General features: G+C 33.9%; 1 protein-coding gene across 1 annotated transcript; it reads left to right on the forward strand.

Moving 5' to 3' along the window:
- Positions 1-5,624: 5,624 nt before the first annotated feature.
- On the forward strand, positions 5,625-7,404 carry LOC115967227 (transcription repressor MYB5-like). Its single transcript, XM_031086284.1, has 3 exons — positions 5,625-5,754; positions 5,859-5,988; positions 6,807-7,404. The coding sequence occupies exons 1-3, from the start codon at positions 5,625-5,627 to the stop codon at positions 7,402-7,404; spliced, it is 858 nt and encodes a 285-aa protein (XP_030942144.1).
- The last annotated feature ends 6,415 nt before the right edge of the window (positions 7,405-13,819 follow it).

The raw sequence follows: 13,819 nt of genomic DNA on the forward strand, positions 1-13,819 counted from the left end.
AGGCTAGAGGAGAACAAAGAGATTGGGAAACGGAGAGGGAGAGTTATAGTGAAGGAAACTAGGGGCTGGTTTTTTCTTTTTTTATTTTCTTTTAAAATCAAATAAACCTCTTAAGTCTATCTCATGGGTGGGTTCCGGTTAACTCAACTGGTAGACTTTTTGATAGTTGAATAAGAAATTTAGGATTCAATTTCCCCCTACACAAAAAACTGATTGATGTCTTAGTCTGATGATAAAAAACTATCATTAAAAGTGGACACTATAAGTTGAAACTCTTAAAAAAAAAAAAAAAAAATCAAACTCTAAAAAAAATCATCAACAGCCCTTGCTCGATACCACACTAACATCTTTTCAGTTTCCTTTTTTCTCTCCCCAAAAAAAAAAAAAAAGGTCTGTCTCATGGTTGGATTGAAGTATGGTTTTGAAATCCGAACCTTTCATCAAACCGTCAAAATAAGAGGTTTAAGGTTTTCGAGGTCGGACTTTGAGATCGAACTGTAATGACGTCATAGTTAATTTAATAATTATTTAAAATATAAATAAATATATTAAATTAGTACAAATAGAAAATTTGACTAAAATAAATCAAATAAATATTAAAACCATCTTTCAAATTTATTTTTCATATCACAATTTTCATTATAGTGTTTCAAAAATCAATGTAATATTATCAATTGCAAAGGCAGCCTTACTTGTTCTTTAGGGGATTCAAATGAACCCCCTGACTTGATAAATAAATAAATATATATATTTATAATTTATTATTATTTTAATTTACCTTTAAAAATAATTTTGCACACCCTAACTTAGATATTGTACACTCTGACATAGATCATTCTAGCCCAAAACCCAACAACAATACAAATTAGCCTATCCCAAAACCAACCAATAATATAGATCACAAATCTCTCTCTAATGAATCTTTTTTTTTCTATCTGACTATTCACCATTTCAAACTCTAAGAGTAAAGAGTGAGTGTTTGTAAGTTCTCTTTTTATTATAAATTTATATATTATTTGTGTGAGTGTGTGTCTGATACTGATTGTGTATATTATTTATTTATTTTTTTCTATAATGTTAATTGTGTGAATTTGTGTGTGTGTGATATTAATTTATATAATTTAATAATTAGTAAATATAGAGGGTTTGTTACATGCGTGTATTGTTATCATATTATAATAACATTTTGTTATAAAGTTAGTGATTTAAAAAAGAAAGAAAGTAAAGTTAGCGATTGTTCTAGTATTTGATTGGTTAACTAGATACATAGTGTATTATTTATATCTGTATGAATGGATGTAGCTCTTTGAGTTAATAATTAATTTAATGCTTGTAGGTTGGGTTTTGTCATTTAGTTTAAAATATTTTTATAAAAACAATGATAAATAGATAATCACAATTGCATAAAAATAAAAAATGTTATATAAACTTAACAAAATAAAATGGTTACACTTACTTACATTGACAATAGATAATGGCAACTCATAATGAATTATCAAGTAAGGATTTTAAAATATGAAAACTTGTAGAAGGGAATTGTAAAATTTCACGTATTTGCGTGTTTTTTTTCCGGTCGATAACTAGATATATTTAAATTCTCTTTTCATTAAATTTTGTTTAACTTAAGATAAGATTTATATTATAAACTAAATAAATGCCTATAACATTATAGATTTTTATGTAAATGTATATAATATTGTACACTTTTTATACAATATTTTACATATTTTTTTTAAACCTACTACTAGATTGACAATACTACAGAAGCAATAAATCAATTTAGGAAATGTTAAAGAATGAAAAATGATAGAACAATTAATTTTGTTTACAACTTTTAATATTTTTCATAAAGATAATGTCAAAATTTTTTTAATATGATTTATTAACAATTATCTGAAGGCACATATTAATTATACAAATCGGTGTGTTTGTAGTATGTTGCCTAAGAAAGAACTGAATCACATGTTAATAGTAGACTATACCAATAAATGAATTAATCAAATATAAAAATCTTTAAAATATTAGAAACCAAATGAAAGGTGAAGATGTAGCCACATGTCCAACTTTTTCACATAGGGAAAGGGTAGTGCCTATCAATGCCATAGTGGTAAACAACTCATTGAAAATGAAAAAAAGAATCTTGGCTTTTGCATACTAATGACAGGTGACAAAAGAAGAAGGAAAACCCAAAAGAGGAGGAAGAATGAAAACACCGACAGGAAGAAGTAGAAAAGGTTTGTGATTTTCATTTTATTTTATGTGGATTTACTAATTTAGTGTGTTTTGGGATTGCAATTTCAAATTTGGGATTGAGAAGGAGAAATAAAAAGAAAAAAAAATGGCACAAAGTGGCAAAACAACTCAGTTTTAACGAAGATGAACTGATTAAGTCGTCTATTTTTATTTTTAAAACTTTGGCTTGAACCATGAGATCCGGTCATAGTTTTCAAACCCGGGTAGTTCGATTGGAACTTTTGTGTAGAGTGGGCTGGTGTGGAGTTCAAAGAATCATCCTAATGGGCGGTTCTTAGTTAATCGGGTTGGACAATATATATGTTTTGGTTCGGATTTCAAAACCATGAATTAAAGTGGGTCTTTAGTTTTTCTTTATTATTTATTTATTTTCCGTTTAAAGCTTTAAATAGCACATTAGCACTGCTAAAGTATCTGTACTTCTGTGCATAAGTTTTTAAAAGTATTGTTTTAAACATTATATATTAATATATAAATATTTGTAATATTGTAATATTTTTTATATATTACTAAAAAGGAGTATAAAACTTACCTAAAAAATTATAAGAAAATTACAATTATATATATAGTTTATATGCAACAGTAATTTCAAAATGGTTTGGAACGTACACTCATACTGATTTTTTTTGATGGGATCATACCGAAATATTCTGTTCTATAATCAAACTGAATACCGATATATTCTGTTCTATAATCAAACCGAATGATTCCGAAACAATATTCCTAACTTTCCTAGGAATTAACATGATCACATGGGTTTTAATTTTTAAATCAAATTGCACTGGCATCTGTAATAAATATCACATGATTCAGATGTTCTCTTGATAAAGATAGTAGCTTGTATTCCGTAAAATTAAAAAAAAAAAAAAAATAGTATCACATGGGTTTTAAATCAAATTGCACTAGCATCCGTAATAAATATCACATGATTCAGAAGTTCTCTTGACAAAGATGGTAGTACTTGTATTCCATTAAAAAAAAAAAAAAAAAAAAAAGTAGTAGTTCTTGTAGCCTTGCTTGCATGGTTGTCAAATAAAGAGGTTTACTGGCAAAATAATGTTTTTCAACAATTTTCCGTACGTTCAGATTCTAGTCAGTAAAAACTCAAGATTAAAATTTTTTTTAAAAAATATCTCAAATTGCACTTGCAGTGTGCAGGAAAGACAAAAGTAATTTGTCAGAAAAAGTTAAAAAAAATCTGAAATAGTATTTACAAAAGTGAAAAAATGACATAAATTAGAAAAGAAGGCAAAAATTGTGTAAAAGAAAGTGTGCTTAACGGGCACCGTGCGGTGCCCGTTAACGCAACCCAATAAATAAATATATATATATTTAAAAAGTTCAGGGCTTACTGGAACACAGCATTAAAAACAGAATTAAAAAGCCATAAACTTGATTAATGTACCGCACCACCAAATCTTTCACATATACAACAAAACATTTTGTCTCACCTAGGTGAATCTTTTTCTCTTTCCGTACTTTTTTGTGACTTTGCCTCACCTTTCTTTTTTACACAGGTCACTGCCGTGGGCCCCTCAATGTGCAGAGTGCAGTAGCTGTTCCTTATAGCTGACTGACTCCAAATGATTTTAACTCTAGTGATTTCAGATTAGTCTATACCTGATACCCATTGGCCAATGGCCATTGCTTTTAAGTCCTTTACTCTTTCCAGGTACTGTTTTGATTTTGTTGCCTTACTTTTCATTGTTTTTATTTATTTATTTATTTATTTAATGATCTGGTTAATATGTGCTCTAAAGACACACTTTAAATTATTTATTTTTAAAAATATTTTCTCGAAAATTAAAAAAGTTGTTAATATTTTTTTCAATTTTCAAGAAATTTTTTTCTAAAAATGGTTAATTATTATATGCCTTTAAGACATACATTAACAAAATCCTTAAATTATTTTGTCAATCTTGTTTCATGATTCTTTAATTTTAATTAAATACATTTTTATTTATAGCATATATTGAGCTATGAAGTATTGCACATTACTATTTTATATTTCATACAAAAATATATATATTGTGGAGCCCAATAGTTAACGGGCCAGGCCCATTTACTCGTGGGGAGTCCAAAAGTCCAAGCCGAGGAGGGCTATGGTCCAAACTCAATAATATAAAGCACAAGATAGCCTTGGGATACAGACGAGAATAGTTCAGTCTTCGGCAGACCCAAAGTCCCACTGGAAAGAGGGGCAAAAACGGTATAGGATTAAACTTGAAAGAAAATCTAAAATATCCAGGGAAAGCTGCCCTTACTGCCATTCAATACTCTGCACCTGACAGAGCCATATTTTTCGGCTTTTACAACCACCCCCAACGACTTTGGGTATGGGTTGATGGGACAAGTATCAGTCTTGGAAAGTTTGACCCTACACGTGGACGAAGGACAGTGAACACAGGTTAGCATAAAAGGAAAAGTAAGTAATCTAGAGAAAGGGCTAGGAAAAATGGCCAAAAACCAGAGCCTCCCAGCCCGCCTCCAGGAGAAAGACTCCTAGGGCAAAAATGACTTAACCATGTGTAGACACCATGAAAAACCCACTGCCTGGTGACTAAGGCCTAACCTTTCAAACCCACGCTCTACAAATGATATTGTTAGGGTCTTTTTACGTGCGAACCCAACACTGTTGTGGTTCGATACGAATCGTGTCCTTACATATATATATATATATATATATATATATATCATCTCAAAAATAAATTCCTAACTCTACCACTAATTGTTACATAAAATTATGCTAAATTATGTGTCTTTTGTTTTACTATTAAAAGGACAGTGCTTGAGTTATAGGGAAATTGGACAATAATTAATGATCAACACAGGGTACAATCATTATAGAGTACAACTCAATATTAAAAAGAGGAGTACTTGGATTAAATGTTCTTCAGAAATATTAGACAGTGATAAATGATCCAAAAATTCCAATAACACCTAATAAATCACAATTCTTGTAATAATTGTCCATTAGATAGATTGTAATTGGCAGAGAAAAAGTGGTGAGTTTATATAAAAGTAATATGCAACCAGTCACAATCTATCACATAAAATAATTATAAAAAATTTATTGATCAATATAGTCTATTCATAAAAAATAAAATAAAATAAAAAAGACCAATATAGTCTCAAATATAGGTGGTCCCTATAGGTGGTCTTTTTTTAAGAGAATATCAGGCAAAATTTGAATTTGTTGCTAAAGGTGGAAAACGTGCTTCAGCCATGAATGTAATAATATTAATAATAATTTCAGATGTGCCATGCTTTATGTCGCACATTTGTATAAGAAGGTTTGGAACTACTTGTAGAGTAGTGGAATCAAAAGCCTAAAAGAGAGAGAGAAAAAAAAGTGTTGTGAGAGAGAAGAAATGGAAAGGAGGCCATGCAGTGCGAAAGGTGTAATCAGAGGAGCATGGTCTGCATGGGAAGATAAGATCCTTAAAAACTACATTAAAATCCATGGAGAAGGGAAATGGACAGACCTGCCTCAAAGAGCTGGTTCCAACTTCTAACAATATATGTTGCACTATATATTCTCTCTTCTATCAAAGTGGTTCTCTTTTGTCGATTATTCATACTGACACTTACTTCTTATTTTGTAGGGCTGAGGAGATGTGGGAAGAGTTGCCGGCTTCGTTGGTTGAATTATTTAAGGCCAGATATTAAGAGAGGCAACTTTTCTGAGGACGAAGAAGATCTCATTATCAAACTACACAAGCTTCTTGGTAACAGGTATGGGAAATCTACTTCTTCTCCTCCGGAGTCGGTTCAATATAATTTGAGATTTGAGGTGATAAATTTAAATAATGGTTTTTATATTTAAATATAGATTAAGTAAATTATTCATAAATATATATATAAATTAAATAATTTTATTTAATATTAGAGATATAATTTTTTCCACAACTTTTTATGTGATGATAAGTTAAATAATATTGTATAAAGATTTTTTTTTTATTAACTTCTTCTGAGTAAACCAAAATATATTTAAGATTAAAAAGAAAACTAAATACATTGTTATTATGATTAATGTTATTATTATTATTATTATTATTCTTTGATTTAAATATGATAAACAACACCTTTTTTTTATTATAATAATTTTATGATGAAATATTAAAAACACCTTACACATTGCTATTAATTGCAAATTTGATAATATATGGTGATAAGTATAACAAGTATTAAATAAAAGATCAACATAAGTAACAGTGAATTTAATTTTGAGAAAAAATTTATAAAATCCACAATTGTGCAAATCATAAACAAGTGAAAGAAACTCATTTTGCATGCGAGGGTTTTATTTATTTATTTATTTTTTTTTTAAATTCGATAGTTACAAAGGAAGATGAAATATTAGAACTCTGAATATTTTCATTAAAAATATCATGAAGTGTCAATCAGTTGAACTAGAGGAAATTTGCATAGATTATATGGTCTTTTTTTCCTTTGGGTCTGGGGAAAATTCCCCTCCCTCCTCCTAAATGTCACACTATAAAGTGATAAATTAATGTGCTTACAAACTAGACGTTGTGTTATGAGTGTTGCAGTTGGTCACTCATTGCTCGGAGATTACCGGGACGAACTGACAATGAGATAAAAAATTACTGGAACACCATTTTAAGCAAGAGAGTGCAAGATGACAAGATTCATGGACAAAGTAGTAGAATATTAAAATCCATTGGAAGGATAAGAAAGTTGACATCAGACTCCAATCCAGGAATAAAACCGGTTTCTCACCCTGTGATTCGTCCAAAAGCAATGCGGTGCACAAAGGTTATCCTCCCATGGCAACCAAATAATAATCAAATGTTCAATGAAAATATAGTTCCTTATGGGAATAGTGAAAACCTATTTCCTTCAGTTCAACCGGAGAATAATATCTCTGACTTCCTGAAAGATTTGGATATAAATTACCTTTTGAGATCAGATGTGCAAAATTCAGATGGCCACCAAACCAATGAAATCAATGTACGTAACATTGTGTTGGATTTGCCAGTTTCTGGATGCGATGCCAAGCTTAAAGATTTAATGGATGAAGGGAAGCCTGAGAATTGGAGGCCTACAAATCCTTTTCAGCCAAATGAAGCTATGGATCTTAACACATTGGCTTCTTTTTTGGATTCAGAAGATGCATGGATTAGCTGAAAGTAAACAAGATGCATAACTAAGCCCATTATCTTCATGAATAGTTGGTGCCCGTTGCTGTTAGCATTTTCTTATATTGTGAGTTAGTATTGTCATCTATGTGTATCTAATTAAATCATGAACAGTTGGAGTGTATTTTGCTTGGCATCTGTTGAACCCAATAATGGATAATGCTCACCACATGTTAATATTAGACATTTTTCAGTTGCAAATGCATTGGTTTGACCCATTAAAGGCCAATACATTAATACTCTCATATACCAAATATATATATATATATATATATATATACACACTCACATATATGCACTACATATTGTGTTAGTGGTACCCAAATATGTGTTTGTGATTGCAAATGAAGAGGTGTAGTTCACCTTCCTCACACAAAAACAACCATTCTTGACATTGTAGGAATTTGTGGCTTCTTCCTCTCATTCTCATGGCGAGTTTCTCATCAGTTGTGTTTTGTCTACCTACTATTTTTTAAAATAAGTATATACTAGTGATATTTGAGAGTTTGGTAAATTGTTTTTAGTTTTCACCCCCTTTTGTTTCTTTGGATGTTTTAATTCCTTTGCTTTTTTGCTATGTGGATCTTGGTTGAAAATTTTCAACAATTCCTTCATGTGTTGTCACGTATGAGTAGTGGATTGTATGTATATATTGTATTGATTGAATAAACATATAGACACTGGTGGCTCCACATGGAGTTCAGGGTGGTCATAGGACCACCCTCACCTGGCAAAAAAATTAATTATTATATATAAAGTTTAAAAATTTTATGATTTTATTATCCTTAAGAAATATTTGTGACCACCCTAAAATTTTTTAGGTTTAACGTAATTAATTTTTGGACAAAATTTGGCAACAAACTTGATTGTAGACTAAGACTACAACTCCACTCAATATATATATATATATATAGATATATATATATATATATTTGGATGTGAATTGTGACAAATCACCATTGAATTACATTTTCTTCTTATATCCTTCATATTTGCAAAATTTCAAAAAGAATAAAAAATCAATAGTTATTTCATCAATCAAATCTTTAAATTTTGAGTTTTTGTAATCTAAAATTACATAAAAATCTAAGTTTATGAATCAAATAGTAAATAATATCTGATTAACATGAAATTTGACATGTATTTTAAGAACATAAAGAACAAGCAATTCAATGGTTAGATTTTTAAAATATGTAGCTATGTTAATTTCTTTAGTGAGAGTTGTAGTCTTAGGCTACAACTAAGTTTGTAGCCAGACTTTGACTTTAAATTTTGGCTCCCTTAACAATATATTAAGTCATTACAAAAAAAAAAAAAAAAAAAAAATCCCAATAAATTTTTTATCTAACTAAAATTTTGAAAGGGATGTAACTTATAACATTGATAATGAAATTATCATGCAAAGATTTCAAAATAAAAAAATTTGTAAGACTTTATGTACACTACAAAAAACTAGGCCTATAGTGGCTTTTTTTTTATAGTAGCGTTTATAAAAAAACGCCACTATAGGTACCCTATAATGGCGTTTTCTATAAACGTTGCTGTAGGCATATCTATATCTGCGTTCAGGGAGTCCTATAGGGGCGTTTGTCTTGGTCTTACGAACGCTACTATAAGTCTTAAAAAAAAAATTAAATTAAAAAAGGACCTATAGTGGCGGTTGTCAAACGCCACTATAGGCCCTTTTACGAGAATGACCTATAGTGGCATTTGACAACCGCCATTGTAGGCACTTTGCATTGCAATTTTTTTAATAAGGGCCAGAGGAAAAAAGACTTATAGTGGCATTTGTCAAACACCACTATAGGAAACGCCACTATAAGCCCTTGTAAGAGTAGGACCTATAGTGGTGTTTGACAAACGCCACTATAGGCACTTTTTATTTCATTTTTTTTAATAAGGGCTAGAGGAAAAAAGACCTATAGTGGTGTTTGACAAATGCCACTATAGGTTCTTAAAGATATTAAAAAATGAATAAATAAAAAATATACCCAATCCATAAAACAAAACTATGGCATATTCCAAACTATTCCTTAAAAAAAAAAAAAAAAAAAAAAAAAACTCAATCCGTAAAATAAAAACTATGACGGATTAGCTTGCCTCCTAAGAAACACACTTAACCTGACAGGCGTTGATTTAGTGGTCCATCTCTTTGAACAAAGCGTCCCTTCGTCTTCCATGCTGTTTTCCCTATATAAACCTGCCTTTTTGACCCTCATTTTTACTTTTCACAGAAATTTTACAACCAGAGCTCTATCGTTAGCACTGTCAAACAAGCATACCGTTCACATAGCGAATCCGTCATCTACACATTTTTACTGCTCCTTTCAACTGGTAAGTGTTCCTCCCCTTCCGTTAAATTTCTTTAAACTTTGTGCTCCCGTCTTCCATTAGATTCGTCAGTGTCTTAGGGTTTTTCGTCACATGTAGGTGACAAAGATGTCGAGTGCGTCAAGTAACTAGTTGTGTGTCTGCGAAAAAGCGGGCTACGATAAAGTATTTCTATTTGGTCAAAAAGACCCTGACACTTCAAGTGAAGAGAGGAATCCGTCAGCCACCTCTCCTTTAAGGGATGAGGATTTGGAGACAGTTGGGTCAAATGGTGACTCTAGTGATGGTCTAGATCTTGCTGAATCCCCAGTCCAATCCGTCATAGGTCCTGATGGACTTAGGGAGTTCATAATGCTACCCATATGGACGGTTAATGATTTTATTTCCACAATCAAAGAATCTCACTTCAAGACACTTAAGGCGAAGTACCAGATACTCGTCAACATACCCATGGGTCTACCATACAAGTCGGAGAAATGTTACTATGAGGGTGTTGAGGGTGTTGAGGCTGTCGGGGTCTATGAGCAAATGCTGAAGGCAGGGCTCAGATTCCCCTTGAGTTTCACTTCACCGTCGCCTCCTTCAATTCTTAGGCGTGTCCATCACCCAGATCTCCCTAAACGCCTGGAGGGTCTTCCTAGGCATGGAGGTTTTATATGGGGCCATGTTTGATGGAGCATGGAGATTAATGGTTGAAGAATTCTCTAATTGTTACCATCCCGCTGAGATTGCTCAATAAAAGGGCATGTACAACTTTGTGCCCAGGAGCCCATTGTTGAGGCTTACATACGAAACCCTCGACTCTAACAGAAACTAGAAGAGTTGGTATTTTTTCTTGGAGGGTGACAAATGGATGTGTCGTCCTGGTGATAATGAGTATATGCCTGTCGACACAACTTGGGGCATAATGCCCCCGTCTGCTATGCATCCATCTATATTCAAACTATTAATTGTTTGCTAGCTATTAATTTAACCATCTTCTTTCTCTTGGTGTTATAGTTCAAGACCGTCCATAAGTCTCACTAGAGCAGTGGAGTTTTTTGGAGAAGATTCTCAATAAAACTAAGCTAGAGGAGAGGACGTAGGCTAAATTAGTCACACTTGACACCCTCTTTCAGTACTGTGATGAACCAGAGCCCACAACAGCAGCCTGTCGTTACGATCTTCAAATTCGCCAGTGTAAGCCGTCACCTAACATATATATATATATATATATATATATTTTAAACTCTTGACCTCCGTCCCCTTTGTGCAGAAATGGACTCTGCCAGGTGAAGGGCCCATATTAAGCAGCAAGCTACTTTAAAGAAACAGCAGGATGGTCAGACATTTAAGGGGATAGACTCAGCCAACCCATCTACCAAGAGGAAACTGCTAGGGAAGACTGGCCATCTTCCCAAGAAACCCAAGACTATTCCTGAACCTGTTGTGGGTTTGCAAGCCGAGGCCAAGAAGACGGCTACTCAGCTCGGCCCAAGAAAGGGCAAAGGACTTATGATGGGTTCTATCCCCGTTGTTGAAAAACCACCCATCCTCCTTCGTGAGGACTCTGACTATGCGTTGGAACAACTTTTGTCCATTATCACGACTGATGATTATGAGGATTTAAGCAACCATGCAACTAAGGCCATAGGGGAGACGGGGCTTTTTTGCATTGCTCAGGTGACAACGTCCGTCCACTTTCTCTTTTTCTTTTTTCTTCAACTTTCCTGGCTACTAACCCTTCCATCTTTAGGCCCTGTTGATGATGAAGGGGTTGGGGCGTTGCCTGAACCATGAGATAGCGTTGGACCATATAAAGGCGAAGGCTAGGCTGACGAAAGATGAGCCGAATGAGCTAAAGGCTTGGAAGATGGTCTAGGCGAAAAAGCTTGCCTTATCAGAGGAAGCTAGGGGTGAATTGGAGAAGCAGACAGAGCTGTTGAAACAAGTCTTGGAGGACAAGGAAAAGGAAATTAGTGATGCCAAAAAACAGCTCTGTCAGTCGACGGAGGAAGCGATACGTGAGTACCGTGACTCCGACCCCCTTCTTTCGAAGCTCGGAGGCTCCTTCGCTGAAGGCTTTGACAATGCCCTCCATCAAGTCAAGGCTTCTTATCCTGACTTCGATGTTTCTTATGTTACCATTGATGCCTAGGCCCAAATCTCAGTTCAGCCGGTCCATTCTGAGAGTACGGATGAACTATTTGCTGATGACGCCTTTGTAGACGACACTCATGGTGACGGGGGGACCACTGTTGTAAACCAAGCCAAAACCGTCGAGGACAGCACCCATCAACTTGAAGATCAAGTTTTGGCAGAAAGAGATGATGATGCTCCCATTCAGCAGTAGCTTTTTATTTATTTATTTTTTTTTGAATGTAAAGATTTTGAAGAACAGCTAATGTTTACTTTAACCGTTGCCTTTTGTATCTAAATTGCTCCCTTTAAATTTCATTACTTGTCTTGTTTTATTCGTCTACTTTTATGCCTTTCTTATGAATCCGTTTAGTTTATGGTTATGTATGAATACAACTTGTCTTTAAGATGAACCCATCCTCTTTTAGACTTTGTTTGTGATCCAACGTGTTGTTGAGTCCATCCACTTTGTGGACTTTTAATGATCATCCTCTCGGATGATCCCGTCCTCTTAGGACTTTTATTTGATCCAATGTTTTGTTGAATCCGTCCACTTTGTGGACTTTCAATGATCATCCTCCCAGATGACCCCATCCTCTTGGGACTTTTATTTGATCCAATGATTTGTTGAATCCATCCACTTTGTGGACTTTTAATGATCATCCTCGATGAACCTGTCCTTTTGGGACTTTTATTTGATCCAATTTTTTGTTGAATCCATCCACTTAGGGACATGGTTTTCATCCCACCTAATGTTGAATCCGTCCACTTCATGGACAGTTAATTATCATCCTCTCAGATAAACCCATCCTCTTTTGGACTTGTACTTTTTAATTTAATATAATGTTGAATCCGTCCACTTTGTGGACCTAACTCCGTCCACTTTGTGGAATGAACTTGTCCACTTATGGTCTTAATCATGAATCTGTTCACTTGTGGATTCTAAACCCGTCCACTTCTGGACTACACAACGAATCCATCCACTTGTGGAAAATAATATTAACTCATCCTTATGGGATGAACTCATTCACTTACATGGACTTAATATTGAATCCGTCCACTTGATTGTGGATCTGTGTACATGTAGACTTTATAAGCATGTAGAGTAAATGTGTAGAAACAGATAAATATGTTAGTCATATCTGAATAAACTCTTATTATGATAAATGCATGTAGAAAAATTGTTCCTTAAAGAAAAAGACCTACCCTTTGGGCTTAAAAAGTATTGTGGTAAAAATAAACTAGAAAGACATAAACTTGAAATGAGGAGTGTCGTTGTTCGTCTACTGCTAATATAGTCTATTGATAGTACTTCTTTAGGTGCTCTATGTTTCACAGGTGATGCAACTTCTGCCCGTCTAATGTTTCCAGGTGGTAGGTTCCTTTCCTATGCCATGATGCAACTCTGTATGGTCCTTCCCAGTTTGGTCATAGCTTTCCCTGGGAGGTTTCTTTCATAGAGCCCATCACCTTCCTTAAGATGAGACCTCCAACTTGGAATTCCCTATGTCTGACCTTGGAGTTGTAGTGCTTGGCCATGAGATTCTGATACCGTACTAATTTCTGTTCAACTTTTGCTCTTACTTCATCCACCAAATAAAGTTGTAGGCACATAGCTTCATCGTTCTTGTCTTCATTATGGTTGTCTACCCCGTAGCTTGTAAGTCCCACTTCAGCCGGGATGACTACTTTGCTTCGGTATGCTAGTCGAAATGGGGTTTCTCTAGTAGGTGTCCTTGTCGTTGTCCTGTACGCCTACAAAACACTTGGTAGTTCGTCCGACCATATACCCTTTGCTCTCTCGAGCCGAGTCTTGATGATTTTGAGCAAGAATCGGTTTGTGACCTCAACTTGTCCATTGGCCTGCGGGTCGGCAGGCGAGGAGTAGTGGTTTTTGATCCCTAGTTGTGAGCAAAAGTCTCTGAATGCGTCGTTGTCGAAATGCTTTCCATTTT

Source organism: Quercus lobata, chromosome 11 (genome assembly GCF_001633185.2).
Source record: "Quercus lobata isolate SW786 chromosome 11, ValleyOak3.0 Primary Assembly, whole genome shotgun sequence".
Taxonomy (NCBI): Eukaryota; Viridiplantae; Streptophyta; class Magnoliopsida; order Fagales; family Fagaceae; genus Quercus; species Quercus lobata.